The sequence below is a fragment of the Pezoporus flaviventris genome, unplaced genomic scaffold, assembly GCF_033815535.1.
Source record: "Pezoporus flaviventris isolate CSIRO_AGI_PZ_B2104156 unplaced genomic scaffold, CSIRO_AGI_Pfla_v1 ptg000001l, whole genome shotgun sequence".
NCBI lineage: Eukaryota > Metazoa > Chordata > Aves > Psittaciformes > Psittacidae > Pezoporus > Pezoporus flaviventris.
The window spans coordinates 10860860-10881666 of record NW_026892549.1 but is presented as its reverse complement, the minus strand read 5'-3'; the positions used below and the strand labels follow the sequence as shown (position 1 = coordinate 10881666).

Here is a 20807-nt window from a genome sequence, read left to right as displayed (position 1 = left end):
CCTTTTGATTAATAACAGGCATCACTAAGGCAGCTCCTTAGGGTACACACAGACATGTGCTTTCCAGCTTAAGCACGGAAAAATCAGTTTATAGTGGCAGGCTCTGTGCCTGCAGGTATCTGAGCTGGTGCTTCCTGCCCTGAGAGCTCTTTGCAATGAAGCCAGTGGGACTGCAGGCAGCTTTCCCCCCTACGCTCAGGCACAGCACGACGAGACAATGCAATGCCAAGCCTCACTAACATTCCGTGCAGCATCTCCCTCTAGAGCTGGGCCCCGGGGGCACATCCTTCAGCCCTTTGAACAACTCAGGTCCCTGTGGAAATAATCTTAACTTACCTGTATTAACATCTTAACTACATACATTATATTTAAGTAACATTGGTTCTGTTTTGCTGCACTGCAGCTATGTGGCTTTGAGTGAGCCAAGCTCCCTTCCGCAGATGCAGCGTAAGGACAAGCTGCAGCTCGCTCACAGCTTTTCCACATCCTCAGGCCCATCTTTCTCACAAGAAACCCTTAATGTTTCCATAAAATGGCATTTTTGTTTTGTTTTGTTTTTAACTAAATAACCTCTTTGCTCTTCATTTTCTGTAAGCCCACATGTGCAGAAAAAAAATGTGACCTTTTTGGTTTAAGATTGCTTTTATTTTAAATGGAGAAAAACAGTAGTAAGAAAGTAGCTAAATTAATGTCTGCCTGAAAGAACACAGGGCAGCTATCATCCTGGGATCCAAAAACATCTCCAAACATAATAACTGGTAATTTTTTAAGACATGCCTATATTACGAGGTGCTGAGATGATTTTGGCAGTAAATACCTACACTGATACCCGCATGTGAAAAAGCCTAGCTCAGAGCAACGTACATCTCGTATCTGGGTGCAACAAGGCACATTACTTGGGTGCAAAGCAGTAGGGACACCTTTCCAATCTTGCCCTGGCACAGCTGGAAGCAGTGGGTCTCTATGCAGCCGGCACGGAGGCTGCAGCTTCATCCCAGCTGAAAAACAGCACCTGGTCATATAGACATGTAAACATGCTGGCTTTATAAAAAAAAGTGGAAATCCCAGTGTCAAAAGCACAGACAGGATGCATACTGTCCAAAACCAAGTCCATGTAGGCTTTTAGTGAGATGAAGCTCTTCACTCTCTGCAAAACGTTTTCCTAGGGCTAGACTAGGACCTGGTGTAGCAGAAGTGTCCCTGCCCAAGACAGGGAGGTTGGAAATAGATGATCTTTAAGGTCCCTTCCAACCCAAACCATTCTATGATTCTATGACTGAATAGCCAGGGTGGCCCCGATGACCTCAGCAGGACAAAGAGCTCATCTCTGGTGTCACAGGTGGCCCTGGCTGGGAATGAGAGGCTGCAGCTGAGCCTCACTTTCTCACCTTCTTGCCCGTGAGTTGCCTTCTTTCTATGCTACACCCTTCTGCAACTGCATTGCCTCCATACCCACCTAATTTGTCTTCTACAGTTGGTCCGGACTCTAGGAATCAACCACAATCATACTCAAGTTGTTGCTGAAGATGATCCTCCCATCCTTTTTGCTGCTGCACTCTGGCTGGCAGAGAGCCTCCTGCAGCTGCCGCCTCAGACCTGGAGGGGCCGTGCCCAGGAAGTTTTTTGTCCCTGTCAGGAAATCCATCATGCAGCCTCCAACCAGGTCCCCATCAATAAAGCACTCAGTGATATCCCAGCCCGACAGGAACTCATAAATGCGGTATTCAATACCAAGTCTCTTCAAAATATCTGTGATGCCGTTGGAGGTGATGTAGTGGCCACTGTCCGTGGAAGGCAAACAGTGTCTGTAGTTCTTCCATAGGCTGGCCCATCCACTACTGTCTGACAGAACAGGAGGAAAGGTTACTTTTGCAAAGCCAAAGCAGTCAAACACCAGCTAATGCAACTACTACATGAGTTTGAAATGCTCCCTTGCTGCTGACCCAGAGCTTTCCCTTTACTTGAGTCCACTTACAAACATCCATGCCCAGGGAGAAGTAAACCTGTGGTCTCCCCACTTCTTCCAAAACTCTCCCATTAAAAGAAAATTCATGGGAGATGGCCTCAGGCACTGGATTTGGCTAGAAGGATTACACACAGAGGTACCAGTGTGCTGAGGCTGCACATGCACACTACCTATTAAGTGCCCTCTGCTAGAACATTGTAGATGTTTTTATACATCAAACCTCAATTTTAAGTGCATATTGAAGAATACGTAGCTGAAAAAGACAGTCCAAGCTAGCAAGGGAAACAGCCTACCAGCAACGTGAGAGGGAGTATTAACGGCAAATATGGGGAGGAAGCCTACACCCAAAGACAGGTCCTTCCAGAGCTCAGGTAATGTTTTTACAGTGATGATTTCACCATGAAGGTTTGATCCTCATTTATGAATAGCCACACTTCTCTCTAACCAGTAATTTCACAGCAGGAGGTCTCTTTTAGTTATGGAGCTATTTATCTATTTAATAAGCATGGAAACAATGCCACAAAGGGGTCCCATCACATATTGGGGTCCAAGAGGCTAAGCTCAAGGTTACATGCTCCCTATGAAATACAGCACTGGTTTTATTTAATTATTCTAGAAGAATAAGTGCTACTGAAATCCTGAGAAACAAAAAGTAAAGGTGCCTCTTACCTGATAAAATTATGATCAGGAGTTTACCATGATGGTCAAGGCAGCTGTGGAAAAATTTGATAGTACTGGGAATATCCTCCACACGGTACAGCATCTAGGACAGAGTTACACACAGCCACTATTCCTCCTTCACAGTGCAATGGCCCTTCAAAGGCTTAAACACTTTCTCTATAGAGCTGGCTTTAGCTACTTCACAGTTGCTTCCCAGCCTGTCCTGACTCAGCATGCACAGTTAAGGATGCCCCACAGGACTGAGCATCACCAGCTCTCCACTGGCACCAACAGCCTGGGGGCCAGACCCAGGGACCTTCTGCTCAGCTTCAGCCACCAGCCAGGTGCTGACCTGCCCACAGAGTGGAGTCTCCTGGTTTGTGTGGGTGGTCCTTATCACCAGGGACATTTCTCAGACATGCCTGGGACATGGGTAGGATGGGTCTCTTCCAGATATTGAGGAATTTGCGCTAAGGCAAAGCAGGGCTCATCTCAAAGGCTGCCACCAGGACTTGTAACTTGACACATCCATCAAATCCCCAAAACACTTTCTGGTTGTGAAATCAGCTTTTATGAAATGAAAGCAGGATGTAATGAAAGGAAAATGAAAGAAAAGCCACTAAAGCAAAAGAATAACAGATTTTTTACAAAATATTATTTTGCACATACAACAGCAGTGTCATCAGTATCAGAGACACAGCAGCAACATTTCTGACCCAAAACCTGACACAGGTGTTCTTTCACTAAACTTCTCTTCAGTGCTCTCCAAACTACTCTGATAAAGCAAAACAATCAAGGTCTTTTGCAGCAGCAAAGCATGATTGTTGGTTTCTGTGTGACAGCCTGAGACTTGTCCTGCTTTATTATCTACCATACACAGTTAAACCAGTACAAACCAGGGACCAAAACCAGGGTGGATAGAGAATGAGGTTTGATGTTTGTATAGCTGCTGCAGAAGTTATGGCTCATGGGAGATCTCAGTGAGACCAGTGCTCAGCTCTGGTACCCTAACTTCATGCATATGGCAGAAATTAAGGGAGTGGCTAAAGCTAACACTCCTATATTAAAACAATACTCCATTACCTGGATCATATGGATGAAGTCAAATTTCTTGTGTGCACCTTTCTCTTTCACCTGTTGCTCATACTCTGAGGAAGTGAGCTGGTGCCAACTAAAAGAGACATTTTCCAGGTCTGGAGCTTGATTCACCAGCTCTGTTTAAAAAGTAGTAGAAAAAGATGATTTTCACAGAAAAAGTCATCATTCAAATAGGCAATTCTTGATGTACCCCAGGCAGAAGGTATAGACTTACCTTTGTAAGCTGCCACATGTTGTGGGTTGGGCTCTACAATTTCGTTGTCAATAAGGACACCTGGGTGTGCAGCCTGCAGTATCCTGATCATTTTCAAATCCTGCTCACCTATTCAATAAACATAAAATCATTGCTTCAAAAAGTACTTAAATGTGATGAAAAGATGCAGTGTACCTGCCACCTCCCTGCTGCGAAATCCCCCAGGCAGAAGGGAGACACTTTCTACCTTGCAGCCTGCATGGTGGCATCGAGCCCAGTGGTAGTCTTACCATGATATTTGACTACTTCAGGTAACATATCATTACAGATAAGACTAAGAACAAGGACGAGATAAGCAACAGTGCAGAAACCTGCTGGTGGCATTACTCTGTGTCATGGGACAAAGAGGTCAAAATAATTAAAGGTCAATATTTAGAAAAAACAACCAGGAAGCCTTAGTTTCCAACAAAACCACAAAGTTTGAATTGATGCAAGGAGCCAGTTGGCACAACTGTGTAGCTTCAGCATGGCACAGGGTGGTCCATGCCTTGGGCAGTGCCACAGGGACGTGATGACTGTTCTGGTGTGACACAGCTCCCAGACTCAGGGAGCAGCATGGCAAGAGGAAAGTCCCATTGACATGCAGTAACCTGGATCTTCCCTCTTCAGGGACCAGCCACCTGGTCTCAGCTCTGAGCATTGACTGATTTTGGAGCTGCAAATAGAAACTCACGTATTTGTGTGTAGGTACCCTGCAAATTTGGCTGTTGGTGCTCCTCTGTTGCTGTGTAAGCTCTGAAGGAGCAAGCAGCATCCTGTCCTATCCTAGGAAATTTCCAGCCTCTTTTGAAATGATGCAGGTTACTCCTGTTTTCTCCCAGAAAGGCCACAATACACCAAGTTCATCTGGAACTACAGAAACAAACAGCAAAGGTGACCACCTTAAGTGGACCTCTGTGTGAATCCTGTCTGTAGCTTATGGTGGGGCCTAAAAATAGGCCTGCACATGCAAATGCCACACACAGAGATCTTGATATTAAATACTGCATCTTCCCTAGCTGACGTACAAGCTATGAGAAGAGTCTTCATCTTTGACAGGTGTTGCAGTAAATAGAATTCAAGGAGGGAAACAGAAGCCATGCCAGCACTACATGGACATCCAAGGAAGGACGAGCCTTTTGAAATTGGAGAAAAAATAACCAAGACCCCTGAGGAATGCAGTGGCAGCAGTGCAGGGCTGGCCAAAAGCACAAGGAAAGAGGCTGCGGCTGCATATGTTGAAGGACCAATAGTTGACAGGATGGAAGATCCCTATAGGAAGGAGCTGATTCATTTTAGGCAGTCCTAAATGCCAGTTAGTATGTGCCTGGGATGGGGAGCACCAGCAATCAGAGGTGCTGACATGGGCTCCTTGCAGGCTCAGGGCAGACAGGAGGTAAAGCATCGCTACCCCATGCCCTGGAGCCACTGTTGGTGGCAAATAGGTGTATCACAGCAAACACGTTTCATAAAAGTTGCTTGGGTGGGGTTTTTTACTCCATCTCTGTAAAATACCCTAATCCAGTCTTTGCAAGAGCAGTGAATAGTGTCCTCATCTGGGGTATCTGCAAAAACTAGCAGTAAAATACAGTGGTTCAGAGTAGGAATTTCTCTGCACCAGCTTGCCCTGCCAGCAATTCTTCAGTACTAACCACAGTGAGGGTGAAGCACGAGTGAAACCGCTCTGCAAAGAGCAGCCCATGCATCACTAACTGGGAGGTTACAGCCCAGAGAGTTAAATCAGCCATGGGTAAACATAGGGCGAATGAGAAAATGTGATCTGGAGCTGGCAACAGTATTTTAGGATGTAGAGTCAGTCCCTAATCCCCATTAATATTTTCATCAACTAAATTAATTCTGGGGTCTCTGTGAAATCAGAGTCCAAGCCTGAAAAGGTCAGGGATCAGATATAACCTTTTGCTCAATGCCATCCCAGCTTACTCCCTGCCTAGCCACAGAAGTTCAGCTCTTGCAGCTGTGGACAAGCTGTGGGGGTGCAACTCTGTACCACGTCATCTGTGAGGGGCAGGAAACCCAGGACATTTTAAAGGTTTTACTTTTCTATTAAAACACCTTCTGAAAAGGAAATAAAAAAAAAAAATAGGACTGTGCAAAAAAGTTCATTTTCCCCTAGTGTTTTCCTGGAGTCAGAATTTCGGGTTTGTAATACTTAATGAAAATAGAATGCAATTGAGAACTGAGTGATTTCTTCCTGCTTGCTTTCTCATCTGCTCCAAAATATTCCCAGCTGGGGAAAATAGTTTAATGCTATTTTTCTCTCACTCAGGAAAAGAAGGGAAAAAAAAAAAAAAGAAAAAGAAAAGTGAGAAAAATACTTGCATTTGAAAGTATTAGCACTTAACATTCATCTGAAAGTACTTTTTAAAGCAAAAGCAAACTCTGACAAATCAAAGTGCCACTTCTTTTCTCTACTTCTTATTTATCCCCAGTTTCCCTAGGAGCAAAGTTGGATGTTTCATCACTTTTTTTATTTTAAACACAAATTCATTTAGAACACCTTCAAAGCTATTTTCCAAAACACGGGTTTCTCTCTGGGGGGAAATACCATTTGCAGTTAAACCTTACTTATCACTGGATATAAACAAAGTAGTAACAAAAACGCACATCTTGAAAAAGCTGAAGCAGCCCCATGCTAATGGTGGTTTGCACCACCTGGAGCAGAGCATCGCCCAGCTTTGGCCTTGGGGATCCTTAAAAGCAAAGCAGAAAGAGAGGTCCTTTCAGATGGGATAGTCTAAGATAGGACTTAGGGTGGAACAAACCACTCAGATCTCTTTAATTCTCTCTGAGAAGGTTTGAAGATGCTCTCATACCTAACCCAGTTCTTGCTTTGAGACATACAAAGCCAGGTGAGAGTCATCAAGAGGAACAGACTAAGCCAAAATCATCCCACTCATCTCACTTCTCAGAAAGATTTGAGAAGCAGTGTTTCAGAAGGGAGATGTGAGAGGGAAGGAGAGGAGATTTCTGTCATCCTGGCTCAACACCCCATATTGCCATTCTCTGCCTCAATGAGAAACATGTTATTAAAACCCGATTTGCTCAGAATTTTGGCATCACCTTCTGCAACCCATAGGGACCCCCAGCCCCTGTCATCAGGAGTGCTGCTAAGCTCCTTACCTGTGCCACTTCCAACGCCCAGAACATTTATAGTTGATTTTCCATTGCCGAGACTGAAATTATAAATACATATTACTTAACCACAATACGTCACACGACTTCACGTTTCAATTCTAGTATCTCAGATGTGACATTTGCCTGGAAATTTTCCTGTTTTGCCACATGAATTAGGCTAGAAATTCAAGCATCACTTTGGAAAGCAGCTATAACCAGCTGCGTGGTGGGAGCCAGCCCCATATTAGCAAGCTCACATATCAAAGTACAGTAGGCATCAGGACATAGTGTTTCTTATCCTTTGCCAGAATGTTTCCTTCATGCAGTGAATGGCACCATGGAAAAATGCCTCAGGGAATCCGAGGGTGAGGGGTTCCCTTTGGGGGTAGCAGTGCTGTGCCTGGCTGGGGTGGGCACTGCTGGGCATGCAGGGACAAGGTGAGCCAAAGTGAAACCTATACACCTTAAGGAGAGAAGTTTGATTTTCCAATATTGGACATAAATAACCAGAGAAAGTAAAAGATGAGGTTATTCAGGTGATGGGAAAGTCTACCTTTTAAAAATCAATCTTGATTTGAAATTGGGAGGGAAAGTCAGAATCTTCAATACTTTTTATCTTAGAAATACTACTTTTGAGAAGACCAAAAAAACCCCAATCACGTGGTTCATAGCAGAATATATAATTACAGCCTGGCTTGAGGAAGAGTAGCCCAGGCCAGAGGCTCCTTACTGCTCCGACATGCTTTATGGCCTTGTACTGCTTTGAGGCATGGACTGTGCAGGGTGATTGAGTTTCCCATACACAATCTCAGGAGACTCCACAGAAATGATTCAACAAGAGGAGAACAAGTAGGAAATCCTGGAGGGTGTGAGTTAGTCAAGAGCTTAGCCCTAACTAGGGCCAAGACCCTTTTACAGGCCCATAACCATCATCATAGGAAGCTGCAATGTTTTACATAATTTAAAATTCACATAAATAATTAAATTAAATCTCCCCCCAAAAATTATTTTTTTATTAGTATTTTAATGCTTTTTATATATATCTGATATGGAGAATAAAAATTTGACTGCCTAAATTTTTTTCTCAATGGAGAATAGAGTTTCTGTAACAGCCAAAAATTACCCAACTTGAAAGGGCTTTCATGTGGTTTGTATCTAGGCTGTTCTAAAACTATCTGCGGATATCCAGTCTTAATGTATTACATCAATACTTCACAAACTGATTATCATTTGGTACTTAAGCAATGCAAATCGACTTAGGATAGAAATAAGGAGGTCTTAGGGGATTGAGAAAACCAAGAATTAGTCACTAGAAGGGAATTAGAGATGTGTTTCTGTTTGGGCTGATGTCCAAATGTCCCAAATGCAGGGAGAAAGTACAAGAGATCTTTCTTTTGAAAGAAACAAACAAAAACCCCAAAACCTTTAATCCTTGGAAAAGGACCTAATGAAAAAGGATGGACATGAAAATTAGGTCTTGATTCTTTCCTTAAGATAAGCTGAGAGGCAATGCAGTGTATTAGTTGCAATGGCATGTATTCTGGAGTCATTAAACGGAATATCCTTGTTCTGATTTTAGCTGGGATAATTTTCTTCCTAGTAGCTGGTGCAGTGCTTAGTTTTGGATTTAGTCTCAGAACAATGCTGATAACACACCAATGTTTCAGTTGTTACCCTGATCTTGTCTTAGTGACTGATCTTGTCAGTCTCATGCTTTGCCAATGAGTAGGGGCACAAGAAGCCAAGAGGAAACAGAGACAGGACACCTGACCCAAACCAGCCAAAGGGGTATTCCATACCACAAAGTGTTGTGCCCAGTGTACAAACTGGGGGGAGTTTGCCTGGAGGGACTGATAGTTGCTTGTATTAGGCAGAGTATCAGTCAGTGAATGATAAGCAATTGTATTGTCCACCACTTGGGTTTTGGGGGAATTTTATTTCTCTGTCTTTTTGTTGTTTCCCTTTTCATTACATTATTGCTATTATTATTATTATTACAATTATTAATATTAATGTTGTTGCTGTTGTTATCATCATAATATTTTACTTAGTTTCAATTATTAAATTATTCTTATCTCAACCCACAGGTTTTACCTTTTTCTGATTCTCCTCCCTATCCCACCAGGACAGGGAGGGGGGTGAGCAAGCAGCTGCATAGTACTTAGTTGCTGACTGGGCTTAAACCATTTCAATCCTAAAGATTACAATTAAGGGACTTAAAAATTAATAGCATTAAAAGTTCATTCCTGCTCCAGAAAGTCCATAAACATGTTTTCTGATTCTTGAATGCAGGTTGCCCTTCCAGGATAACATGCCTTTCCCACCTTGGTGGAAGTGCTTTCTTACCCAGCCATGATGTTGGGCAATTCTTTCTTGTTGAACTCATCCATGCACTGATGCTCTGTTGAATGATCCAAAAATGACTTGAAGGCCTCTACATACTCCTCAGCTGTGAGACTTCTCATGGAAGGGATCACATATAGCTCTTGAGAAACAAATACAAATTGTGTGTTAGTGGTTTCAAGGCAAATGAAGGATGAAAGCACTTACCTTGTGGAAGAAACCCAACACAAAAGAAGCCAGAGATTTGGGAATATGGTACAGAGGACACATGGGCTAGGAGCCGTTCAGAACACTTCCCAACCTGTTCACAATCCGGTTTTGAAAATTATTCTTAGATGTCCTTTTCTATCAGCATATTTGTTAAGTGCTTTATTACTACAGGTCAGCCTGAGGAAAACAACTCCAAAATGCTTAGCCAGATATGGGGTACTCAGTTTACAGAAAGGGAGGTAACTGGAGAGTTTTTCTGAAAGAATCAAGGCAAGAAGGTGAAGGGAATTGCCTAGCAGGTCCAAACCTGGAGGGGCCATCGCTCACACATATGCTGGATGGTGTAACTGAAATCACCAGCTGTTGGCACACTTGCTGTTAGGGAGAAGGCAACGCAAAAACTGCCACCTGCAGCTCAAGCAAATATAGTCAACACCGAACACCTGATTTCTGAATCTTGCCAGCATGGGACTGCAATGCACTGCCAGAGAGGTGAATTTCTGACTAGGAACTGCAGGCTGTGGGCAGGAAGGACACCAGCAGCAAAAGCATTTCATCTGAATAGGCTCATGCTTAAACATGCATGGCTGAGAACAAGAGTTCTAGCTCTAACACCCAGGTTGCAAGCAATTATTGCAAAGACTCACTTCATCACTGTCTCATTCTAAGGACAGCCCTGCTCTAACCAACTGCTTGGGTCTGAGGAGCAACAGTAAAACTGAGGTTCATGAGAAGATTCCATGAGCCGAGTACTCGCCCTGGGGTCTATCTCAGAGGGCTGCAGTAGGAAGGCAGTCATAGTGCCAGCCTCAACATGTGAGATCAGCATAGGAAAGGTAGCATTCAACAGGAAAAAAAACAGCTTTTCCTCCTAAATAAAATGAGAATGAAGGACAGAACTCAGCAGAACATCTTCATCATCAGTTTTGCCTTTTGAGGAGCTGCTTTTTAATTATCAGCTTTTAGTTGCACTAGTAAGAAAACTGTATGTCTCATATGAAACTGTGCTGTTTCCAAATCACATCATTGGCAGCTGTGTTTCTGGTAGGCATGTATGGAGATCCTACATGTATCCAGCCCTATTGGAGGTAAGTATACCAACATCTATCCTCAACACTTTGACATATACCCTAAAACCTGAAATCACCTGAACTGCAGTCAGTTTAGCATCCTGGGGTTTTGTTGTTTTGTTTTGGTTTTTAATCAATCTCAAACTCCAGAAGAACTCAAACATGTCTGCAGTGATAGCAAGCTGAGTGGGCATTTTACTTTAATCTCTTTATTTTTTTCTTTTTCTCCCAAATACCTGAGTTATCGTGTGGAGCTGTCAGAATCTCTGCTTCAAAGTTCATGCTGGGGAACCTATTCCTGTAAGGAAAGTATAGCACTTCAGTTATTTGAAGAACCTGTATGCTTTTTTGAAGCTGCATTGAAAATGCAGAACAAAGAGAAGATGTTCCTGGACAAATTTTCCTTGTCTGATAATCAATACTGTTTGTTCTCTTTGACTAGGCTAAAGAAAGTCAAAATTTCTCAATTAGCTGATCACCTGTAAGTATCAGCAACAGACTGGCCACCTGCACCAGTGCTTGTCTGAGATGTGCTGTGGAAGCTTTTCCTGTCTCTGAAGAATCATTAAGCAGTCAATATAGCGGATATCACATACACACTCTGTGAAACCTTTAATCATGAACAGAGTAAAAGAAATAGCAGTGAAATTAGGAAAAGGCTATAGTGAGCTTCAGCATCTGAAGTGCTAAAAGATCTACTTGGCCCAAAGTTTCATGGATCTTTCTGCTGTGACTTTTTTTTTTATCTTAGGATTTTTCTGTCTGCAAATACTACCTTGGTAACTTCTAGAAGGTACAGGACTCAAGGGGCAAAAGGCCATTTGACAATAAATGTTTTCACTCAGTCACGTGTTTTCATTCTTAGTTTAGGGGGGTTCTGTGAAGATTTCCAGCAATTAAATCACATCTTCACTTTCCTTTGACAGTGTGCCTCATCTACGAAACAGGGATGAGGTGCCACTAGCAAAAGGAAGGGATGAAATTAAATTGGAGCAAGGACCCCAATTCTGCAAAGAAAGTGTTGGGGTGAGGTTATCTATGCAAGGGGAATAGTCATCTTCTGGGTAACCACATTTCAAAATCAAGATGCACAGCAAGACTTCGAGGTGACATTCCTGTATAACCTGGGTTTAGACATGTTTCTGCTCCCAAAGCTTTGCTGTTAGAACATGCTTCATGATAAGCAGTCTGCAACAGCAGTAAGCATCCCCTGAGTCCCCTCTGTCAGGGAAAAAACTCCTGAGTGAACAAGAAATGAGCCAAGAGGCAGAAAAGAAAGACGGGAGTCTTGTAGTGGGGCTCTGATATACAAATATGCAATGACTGTGCTAGCAAGTAGCAAGGAAGTGGTCATATGTGCAAATAACACACTGCTTTGGTTGATGAAGGAAAGAAAAGACTAAGATGTCCCAGAAGTCTTGGAGATGCTGGGGTGGGCTGGAGGCCTATAACACCAGTTGTTTTCATCTGAGTTCACGGCCAAAGTTGTGTACTTGGCTCCCACAAGGTATGTCAAAGGTCTTGGTTCCACCACCTTGACTTCACCTCTCTCTAGAAAAGACGTCAGAGAAAGGCTGAAGTCAGCCCATCTCCATGAGCTCCAGCTTGGCTGCAGGCCAGTTCCCCCATCTCCACTCAACCCTGTAACCTCTTCTATCTTTGCCTATCAAAACAGAGGACTATTCTGTACTCTCAGCTGGCTGAATCAAGCAACATGGTTTTCAGAATAAATCTCCTACTAAAATGCTGAAGGGCAGTGTGCCTTCCCCTGTGCAGAGCGGAGCTACTCTTAGGGTCCCGGAATACAACTCAATTTCTGACCGGTCAAATGTTTCCAGCCATCCCAGGAGACCTGCCAGGTGACCTGGACAGACTGCAGCACAAGTATTCACCAAGATGGATGATGCCAAGGTAACTCTTCCACCGAGACTTTTGCCATTTCTCCCCAGGCAGGGTTTCTAAGATTAACACTTGTTGCTGGGAAGGCGAAACAGGCGTAATTATCGCTAGGAACAAATGGACTTCCTCTAAAATCTGGCTTAAAATCTAGCTGTCCATCCCAGCACCTCAATACGCAACAGCAAGACTGAAGCAGTGACTGCCAGGGAGTGAGATGCTCATGGGCAGATGATCCTGACATGGTTCCTTGCTAAGTCAGAACTCAACGTTAGTGAGGTTAAACCTGTTCCCCCCTCTGAACGGAGCAGGTTGCATTACTGAGTGTAGGTGCAGGACACAGAGGGAATTCAGAATGTCACTTTAAATGATGCAGCACCTTTAAGTTCAAAAAGTCACTAAATTCAAGACGTTTCTAGCGACACAAATTGCAAGAACATCTCTAACTCACCATTACACCTAAACTTCGGCTGCTAAGGGACTAAAGGTCTCCTCACAAAGGCTGGTTTAGACCCCATCCCTCCCAGGACACGGGTGCATCTGCTGTTACTCCCATCTTGCGCACACCCATCTGTGACACAGGGACAGCAGGGGCTGGCTCTGACACCCAGCCGGATGTGGCAAAACTTGCACCCTCACTCCCTTCCAAAATCCACGTACCTCTTCATCTCTGGGACGGGGTCCATGGTGTGGCACGTGCCGTGCTGGGACACGGCGGCTGGGCAGGGGCTGGGGGCTAGCCAGGTACCTGGTCCCTATGTTAGCATGTCCACCTGCCGTCCCGCTCCGTGCTCGCCATTCAACCCAGCACGACGGAGGTGGCGACCCTGGCGTGATTCCGCAGCTCTGCCGGCACCTGTTGGGACAGGCAGCGTCACTGGAGAGGGAAGGGGAAACCTGAGCTCTGTGAGGAAGCAGCAAGGGGCCGGGGCGAGCCGCGCACGGGACCTGACGTCTGCGGGGCTGTCCTCATCGCACAGCAGCTGCGCTGTTTTCAAGGGGAGGGAAACAAAAGGGACAGATTGAGACTTCTAAACCTGAGTGGAAGTGGCTGAGGGGTTCAGCCAGCGCCGGGAGACCTGGGGGCCGTTTCCATCCACGTTTTAACATGCTTTGAACCCTGCTGCTCCATCTTCACTGCCCTGGGCGGGAGGAGACGATCTCCTGCATTCTTGCCATGCTGCTGCCTGAGGGATGGACATGCTGGGGATGCGCTGAGAGATCCCTGCTTTCTCCAGACAGGAGAGGCTCACTGGCTGCCCAGACACCTGAGCAAGTGATCTTTCCAGCTCTGATTCGGGGAAATATGGGGCACGGTGGCAGTGCCAGGGGGCACTGCAGCCCTGTGGGCAGCCTGGACCCCCCGTCCCTGCCCCACGAAGGGGATGGGGGAGCTGGGGAGCCAGGGTGAGGGGCAGCGAGCCCGGCCTGCTCCCACTCTGCTTGCTGAGCCACAGGGATTAAAAACAAGGAAATATTTTTAGGGGAGAGCTGTCTGAGACAGACGTGGATGATGTCACCCAGGGTGGGATGGCACAACAGGAGATTCAGTCGTGACAATCGCAAATACAGAAAACCCCATGTGCTCCCTGCACCTGGATTTGGCCTTTTCTCCTACAGCACCCACAAGACTGATGCCTCTTTTGACTAAAATCTAATAACACAAGTGTAAAAAAAGAAGGACTTAAGGACTTTGTACTTTCAAGTGAGGCCCAGGGGTGGGAAGCGCAGCATTAAGATCCTCTCCACTCCCATTCCCTGAAGGCAACATGCAGAACAGATTTAACAAACCCTCCTCCCTTGCTGAGATCCCTCCCCCAAAATACCACCTGCCTCATACAGCTCAGGGAGGGTAGGGATCATGTTCTCAGGTAGGGATGCTTCACCACAAAGACACCTGTTTTGATTCATACTAGATTTGGTTTCCAATTGAATTTAAATTGGAAACACCCCGAGGCAGGTCTGCAGCAGCAAGTTAAGCTAGAAATGGCCACATCATTGCTCCTAACTAAAATATTTGAATCAAAGGTGAGGAAAGACCGGAATACCTTTGCTAGGTCTAAAATGCAGGTTTGGCTCCTGGTCCTGTTTGCCCACCCAGGCCATGATTCTACATCTGTTGTTTCAGTCCCTAAATATTTGCACCAGAGATGCCAGACACCACCTGCGCAGTGGTGGATGGCACCTGGCATTACCCAGCCGAGCCCCACATGCTGCAGCCACAACTGCCTCGTGTCCTCCAGCCACCTCCACCTTGTCCCAGCTAAGCCACACTGCCCAGCCAGGCCCAGGAACCCATCCACCCCCCCATGCTGTCACCAGGGATGGGTACCCCACAGGTTCCAGCAGGAAGCCGTACCTCCCCGGAGCAATAGGAGATGTAGAGAGCCCTTCAGCCTCCAGGAGCTTGGAAACCTCCTTGTACATCCACCGGGGGCTGATACGCCTCCCTGGCCCCCCGTGTCCTCCCCTCCCCGCAGCTCCAACAGCCCACTTAGGCGCATGCCACAACTGAGCCGGCATTAGCCTACAACAACAGCCTTTGTTCCCCTGTTGCTGGAAACAACAGGACATTGTGGGCAGCTGCCTGAGCTGGCAGGAATTGGTGGCAGGGTGGCTTTGGAGGATATACCCTTCAGACCCTGTGCTTTGGTTGTTCTGGCAAGCTCGTGACTAAATCCGCTCTAAACTGCATTTTTCGTGTGAATTGGAAAAGCTGGGGGTTTTGATTAGGGAGACGATGGTTAAATCTTGAGCCAGGCTGCAGTGCGAGATTAAACAAAGCAACAGTGATTTTCCCCGCATGCTGTGGCTGTGGAAATCAGTTTGGGGCTAGTCGTGCAGAAGTAGGTCACTCACTTTTCCCAGGGTGAGCCTGCCCAAAGCCGATGTCACCCATGGTGCTCAGCCCCCTCAGCGCTACACCTCCGTCAGCCCACCATGACAAGCATCAGACTGTGCCTTCAGGCAGGAAAGCCTTGGCATTTGGAAATCAAATTTCAATGAATTTATCATCTGAATATTGGTCAAGTGTTAGGCTGATGAGCGTCAGGAAGGTCCTTGGCATTTTTACGGAGTTCTTTTTGGCACTGCTAGTTTATTGTTTGAGATCCTCCCAGCTCCACTTAAAACAACTGATTAAGGCCCATGCAATGTAACTTTGATTTTCCTGTGAGCAGAGCTCTTTTCTTCTGCAGCAGTGTTTCTTTTTTTAATTACAATGGTTTCATCAGTTAGAGAATTTCAATTTCCTAGACACATTTTCTAAGGTATAGCCAGCAGTTTCTGTACTGTCCTAAGTGAAACATTTGATTCAAACGTGTTATTTACATTAGGCAGGTTCTGGTAGAGAGGAAGGTAACCAGAAATTTGGAGTACCCATTTTCTTGATAGTTAAAGACAAGATTTGCCATTAAAGGAAGAGGTTTTGTTTTGTATTAATCCTATTAAATATTTAGCAGCTCCTGGGCAGCAGTAGGTCTTGGAGCTCAAGAACAGTATTTGTTTTTAAATGTGTATACAGGGTTTTTTTCCTATAGGAAAAAGAACAGGACTTCTGATAAATACTGAAAAAGATGACATGGGAAAAGCAGAACCTGTCTGTCCTGGGGACACAGCATTCACTGCTGCTGGGCCCGGCCACTTCAGCCACATTTCAATTCAACCTCACAAAATAACAAAGCATCTAGGTGTGGAGATCAATTATTTTTTTTTTAACACAGCCCTTCCTGCCTCTTTACTGGAGCCTGGCTGCTGGTGCAGTTCTTCAAGAGCTTTCAAAAACACCCTTTTCAAACTATTTGACTGCAGGTCATATCTTATGTAGCTGTAATTACAGAGCTAAGGCAAGGGCAGACAGAGAATCCAACGTGACCGCCTTCAGAAAAGGCCCTTTGATTCAAGGTGAAGACCAGCTCTTCCCCTACAGACCATACAGTGTTGCAAAAAAATGATATCTGAGAGCAAAGCCAGGAGCAGAGGCGTGTGCCCTTCACCCCTCCAGAGCTCGTGGGTCTTCAGCCAGGAAAATACACTCAGAATTTAAATCCCCATGGCTGTACCTGTGCTGCTGCTGCTGACATGTGCTGGGAGCACAGCACTGGCAGGATTAAACACATCCGACAGGTACAGTGCTCCAAAACCAGGGCATCTGTAGCATCCTGCTGTATCATGGAGAACTGTCAGCCAAGGAGGGTTTGTCCTGAGCTCAAAGTCAGCAGTGCAAATAGTAAGGCCATAAAGACTGGTCCTGAGGAAGATTTTCTGGTTCAAGAGGACAGACTAAGGGGGACAGGAGTTTTTTGTTGAGAAACAAGGCTGTGATGCATGACCCTTAGAAGGCTGCTGGGGAGGGGTACATCCAGGAGAGCTCAGCACCACAGGAGCTTTGCTTTATGTTAAGGTTTCTCAGCTGTGCTGGTGTGCTGAATTGGTGCTCCTCTGCCTCAGTGGGACTCACCAACTAACCTGTAACTGGGAGCAAGTAAGTCTGCAGGTCCAGGAGTTGTAGCTGAGCAGTTTGGATCACAGAATGTTGCAACATGATGCAAACTGCTGGCAAACCCAGAGACCCATGGGTGCTGAGCTCCCATAAGGGCCATAAAGAGCTCAGAGAGCATCTAACACAAAAGTACCAGTGAATTATCATTATTACTGATTACATTTTAATTGCACCTTAAATAAAAGATCAGAACTGAAATTCTGTTAGCTTACCTCCTCTTAAAGCAAGGCTGAGCCCAGTCTTCACAGCAGATGTGACATGGCACTGCCTCCAAAGAGAAGAGGCCTGAACTCTCTGAGCAGCCAAGGTACCCCAGGAAAACCAGTCTGCCAGGCAAAAATCTGTTACAATCCTGGAATACTTCTTTTCATGCCATCTGTGGAATGAGATGATGAGTCACCCTTTTCTGGGTAAATAGCAAACAGTGGAAGAGAGGGTACGAGTCCAGTGGGGGATGCTCACCTTACACAGAAGGTTTGGCTGATCTGTGAATCTTTCTGGTTTGTCCTACTCTTAAAAAGAATGTCCTTAGCTAAATTAACATTTTGTTGAAAGTTGGGTTAATGTTTCTCTTACATCTTACATCTTACTTAATGGTAAGTTCTGCGATCTGTCAAACCTTGGTATTTATGCCAGGCAGCAAACGTACCCATTGGTCCCTTTGGAGCCCAGCAGTTTTCTGCTACCACAGTAGTTTTGGCCACAAAGTGATCAGAGATGAAGAAAAACCTTAAAGCCTGAAAACTTACTGAGGAATATTTATAAAAAATTGAATTCAAAGAAATACATCAAATTGAGAAGCTTTGACTCAACCCAGCACTTCTGACGCAAAGTCTAGCAATGTGTTTGTTTATCATTTAGCAGATTGCATTAGCACGTAGAGGAGAAAATGCCCAAAAGAGAGGGACTACGGGTTTATTTTACCAAAAGCCACTAGATGGGGATGCAAGGACACTTTTCTGCTCTCGAATCCCCATTTAGTTGTGCTTGAGCTGGCCTTTCCAGCTGCTGTCTTTGCTTTTTCTTTTGAGGAGCTGACAGAGGTCATTTGGAAACTTACCACTCGCTGACTTTTCATCCTGTACGAGTCAGGCCTTGGGCAACACTTACGATGTGATTACTGCTTGCCAAGTATTATACTCTGCATTAAGACTCAGCAGAGGGAAGACTGAAGGATTTGGCTTTCAGTTTGTGGATTAGTCTTCTTTTATAGTCTGTGGAAAGGAAAAGTTCTTTATATTGAACACTATGAGAAAAAAAGGGTATTCAGCAAACTGGTAATCTCTGAAAATGGCTGTACTTTGGAACAGTTACTGTGGAAAAAAGCCAGCAGATTTTCTTTGGGCACAATAGTCAAGTCTCTGGGCAATTATTTTTTCTCTTCCTTTGAAGTCCATATATCTCCTATGAAGAAGAGAGATAGATAGAATCAGAAAGATCAGTTTGGCAGAGGGGTAGGCAGGATCAGTCCTGCTCTCTAGGGCAGAAGCACTCTATAGATGCAGATATACCATGAGCACATATGGGGAGCTGGAATCTATGCAGTGAAGACGCAATGCTACAGGGGTAAGGAGTGAGGAGGGCTCCAGCTACACAGTACTCTTCAGCTCTGACCTCCATTCACTTTCGGTTTCTGCAGTGAGCACCCACTCTTATTATTTCATCCTAAGTGTAAGGATATTTAGTGTTCTTACTAATTCCCAGTCCCTGACTCAGGTGAATGTGAAGAAACTCTCCTAGCACATTTTTAATGGTAAAATTTCAGCTTCTGTGTTGTGGTGGGGTCTTCAAAATTCACTCCAGGGTTCAAAACACAGAGATGCTTTGAAAAAAATCTGAATTAATTTAAAAGCAATTTCTTGAAAGCTTTCAGTGTTTGGCAGAGAGAGGGGAGAAGGTGTCATGTTGTCTTGGGGAGTCTGAGAAAAAAAAGCTCTGGTAAGCACCCTGAAAGCAAAATCATCTTACATCATAATCATGAATTCAGATAACTGGGAGAATCATTCAAATACTGAAGTGATGAAATATCTTTCCTACTGAACATGCTTAAAGCATGGCGCTAATGCTGCAAATACATAGCAATCCATGTTTTATGGACTGAGAGGCACAGGCGGGGGGATTGTTTTGTGTTTTAATTTGCATCACCATTAATTGCTAAAACCTGATTGTTATGTTTCATTTAAAATGAACAGAATACAATTGCTTTTTCTGGGCGGGCGGTTGGAAGGGTTGCAGAGATGAGGGCTGAAGGTGCGTGGGACTGGCAGTGGTGGCTGTTTCCCTGCACACTGGCTGCCAGACACTGCCGGCAGCTCCTTGAGCCCATCCTTCCAAGTGCTGCCTGTGCTTCCTGTCAAGGTATTCAAGCTTGTTCCCAGCTCAAGCAGGTCCTGAAGACTCTGCCTATTTTTCTTCTGCTATTTCCCCCCCCCCCCACTGCTTAGTAGTCTCCTCATGATGACAGCAAAATGTCTGTTTTCCAGGAAACCATTTGAGCTTTATGGATTAGCTATGGTAGGCACTTGCAGACCTCCATAAAGCACGTTGACAAGCTCTCTGGTGTATTACTAACTTGACTGAAAAATTGATCAAACCTGATAGAGTTACAGGGCCCTGAGCCCCTTTACAATCTGCTGCTGTGCTGCTCGGCTGTTACAGAGGCAGCAGAGCCAAACTCTTGCCTGGAAAATACACCTTCCTCCTGCCCTTGGCTTTGCAATGTGGCAATAGCTCTGCATCCAAAGTGGATGATGTGCAGGATGTGCCCTCACAATTGCTATTGGTCCTCCTGGGGCAAGCTCCCCCTGGCATCTGTGAGTATACCTGAAATGCAACAGAGAGCACTTGCAGGGTCCTGCCTTGCCACAAGGCTGGGACACCAGCTGCGAAATGCTCAGGGCTGTCACATCCTCACCCTGATGCGGGTATGGCCTCAGGTACCTCCTGCACCCTTGCATCCCCCCTCCCATCTGCTCCAGCAGCAACTCTTAGGAGAGACTGCTTAAATTACAGGGATATTTCACAAACTCATTAAATGTGGGCATAAGCTTGCTGGGAAAGATGGGATGCCGTGCAGTAGAAGAGCTGCTGGTATACTGCAAGACCTTAGAATGTCTTTTTTCTTTTCCTCCCTGCCTCCCAACAGCTATTCTTTTTGCTCACTGAGACTACCAGTCCCTAAGAGCAGAGTCTAAGTATTTGTGCTTTATTTCATCCCAAGAACAACTAGTCTTTGGGAAGGCAGGTGGGTGTCTGGTGTATAGAATCTCCCCAAGCATCCTCTAGTATCTCAGTCCCACAGAAATGCCTCCTGCTTCTGTTTATTATTTAAAGTTTGATTTTTGCTGAAATCCCAAATGAAGACTGAATAGCAAAGCCAATACCTGATTCAAAGTGTTTCCAAATGAGGGGTCAGGTGGGATATGAAGGATGTTAAGATAATTAACAAGGGATCAGAAGTGGATAACTGAAGAGCTAAGGCACTTGCTTTCAGTCCTAAAAATGCAGCCAGAGCCAACATGCTCTTCGCCACATGTTAAGCTGTGCCCACACTTGAATGAGACAGCAATACTCTGATTACCATCAAATTCAGTTCAATAAGGCTGATCAATAAACACAAACAGGTGAGTATATTGACAGGGGAAGTACTACTGTCATGGAGTGATGTCATGTCATCACTCACATGGGTCTCTGCTG

The 20807-nt window shown here is 45.1% G+C and overlaps 1 protein-coding gene across 1 annotated transcript; it reads right to left on the bottom strand.

The window, feature by feature from the left end:
* Positions 1-607: 607 nt before the first annotated feature.
* On the bottom strand, positions 608-15064 carry LOC133264820 (carnosine N-methyltransferase 2-like). Its single transcript, XM_061444819.1, is given in 11 exon segments — positions 608-1842; positions 2636-2729; positions 3710-3840; positions 3939-4046; positions 7098-7150; positions 9438-9576; positions 10951-11012; positions 13271-13301; positions 13304-13336; positions 13339-13466; positions 14970-15064. Coding segments are annotated over 11 exon segments (1203 nt in total). The 5' UTR covers positions 15038-15064; the 3' UTR covers positions 608-1486.
* Between the last annotated feature and the right edge of the window lie 5743 nt (positions 15065-20807).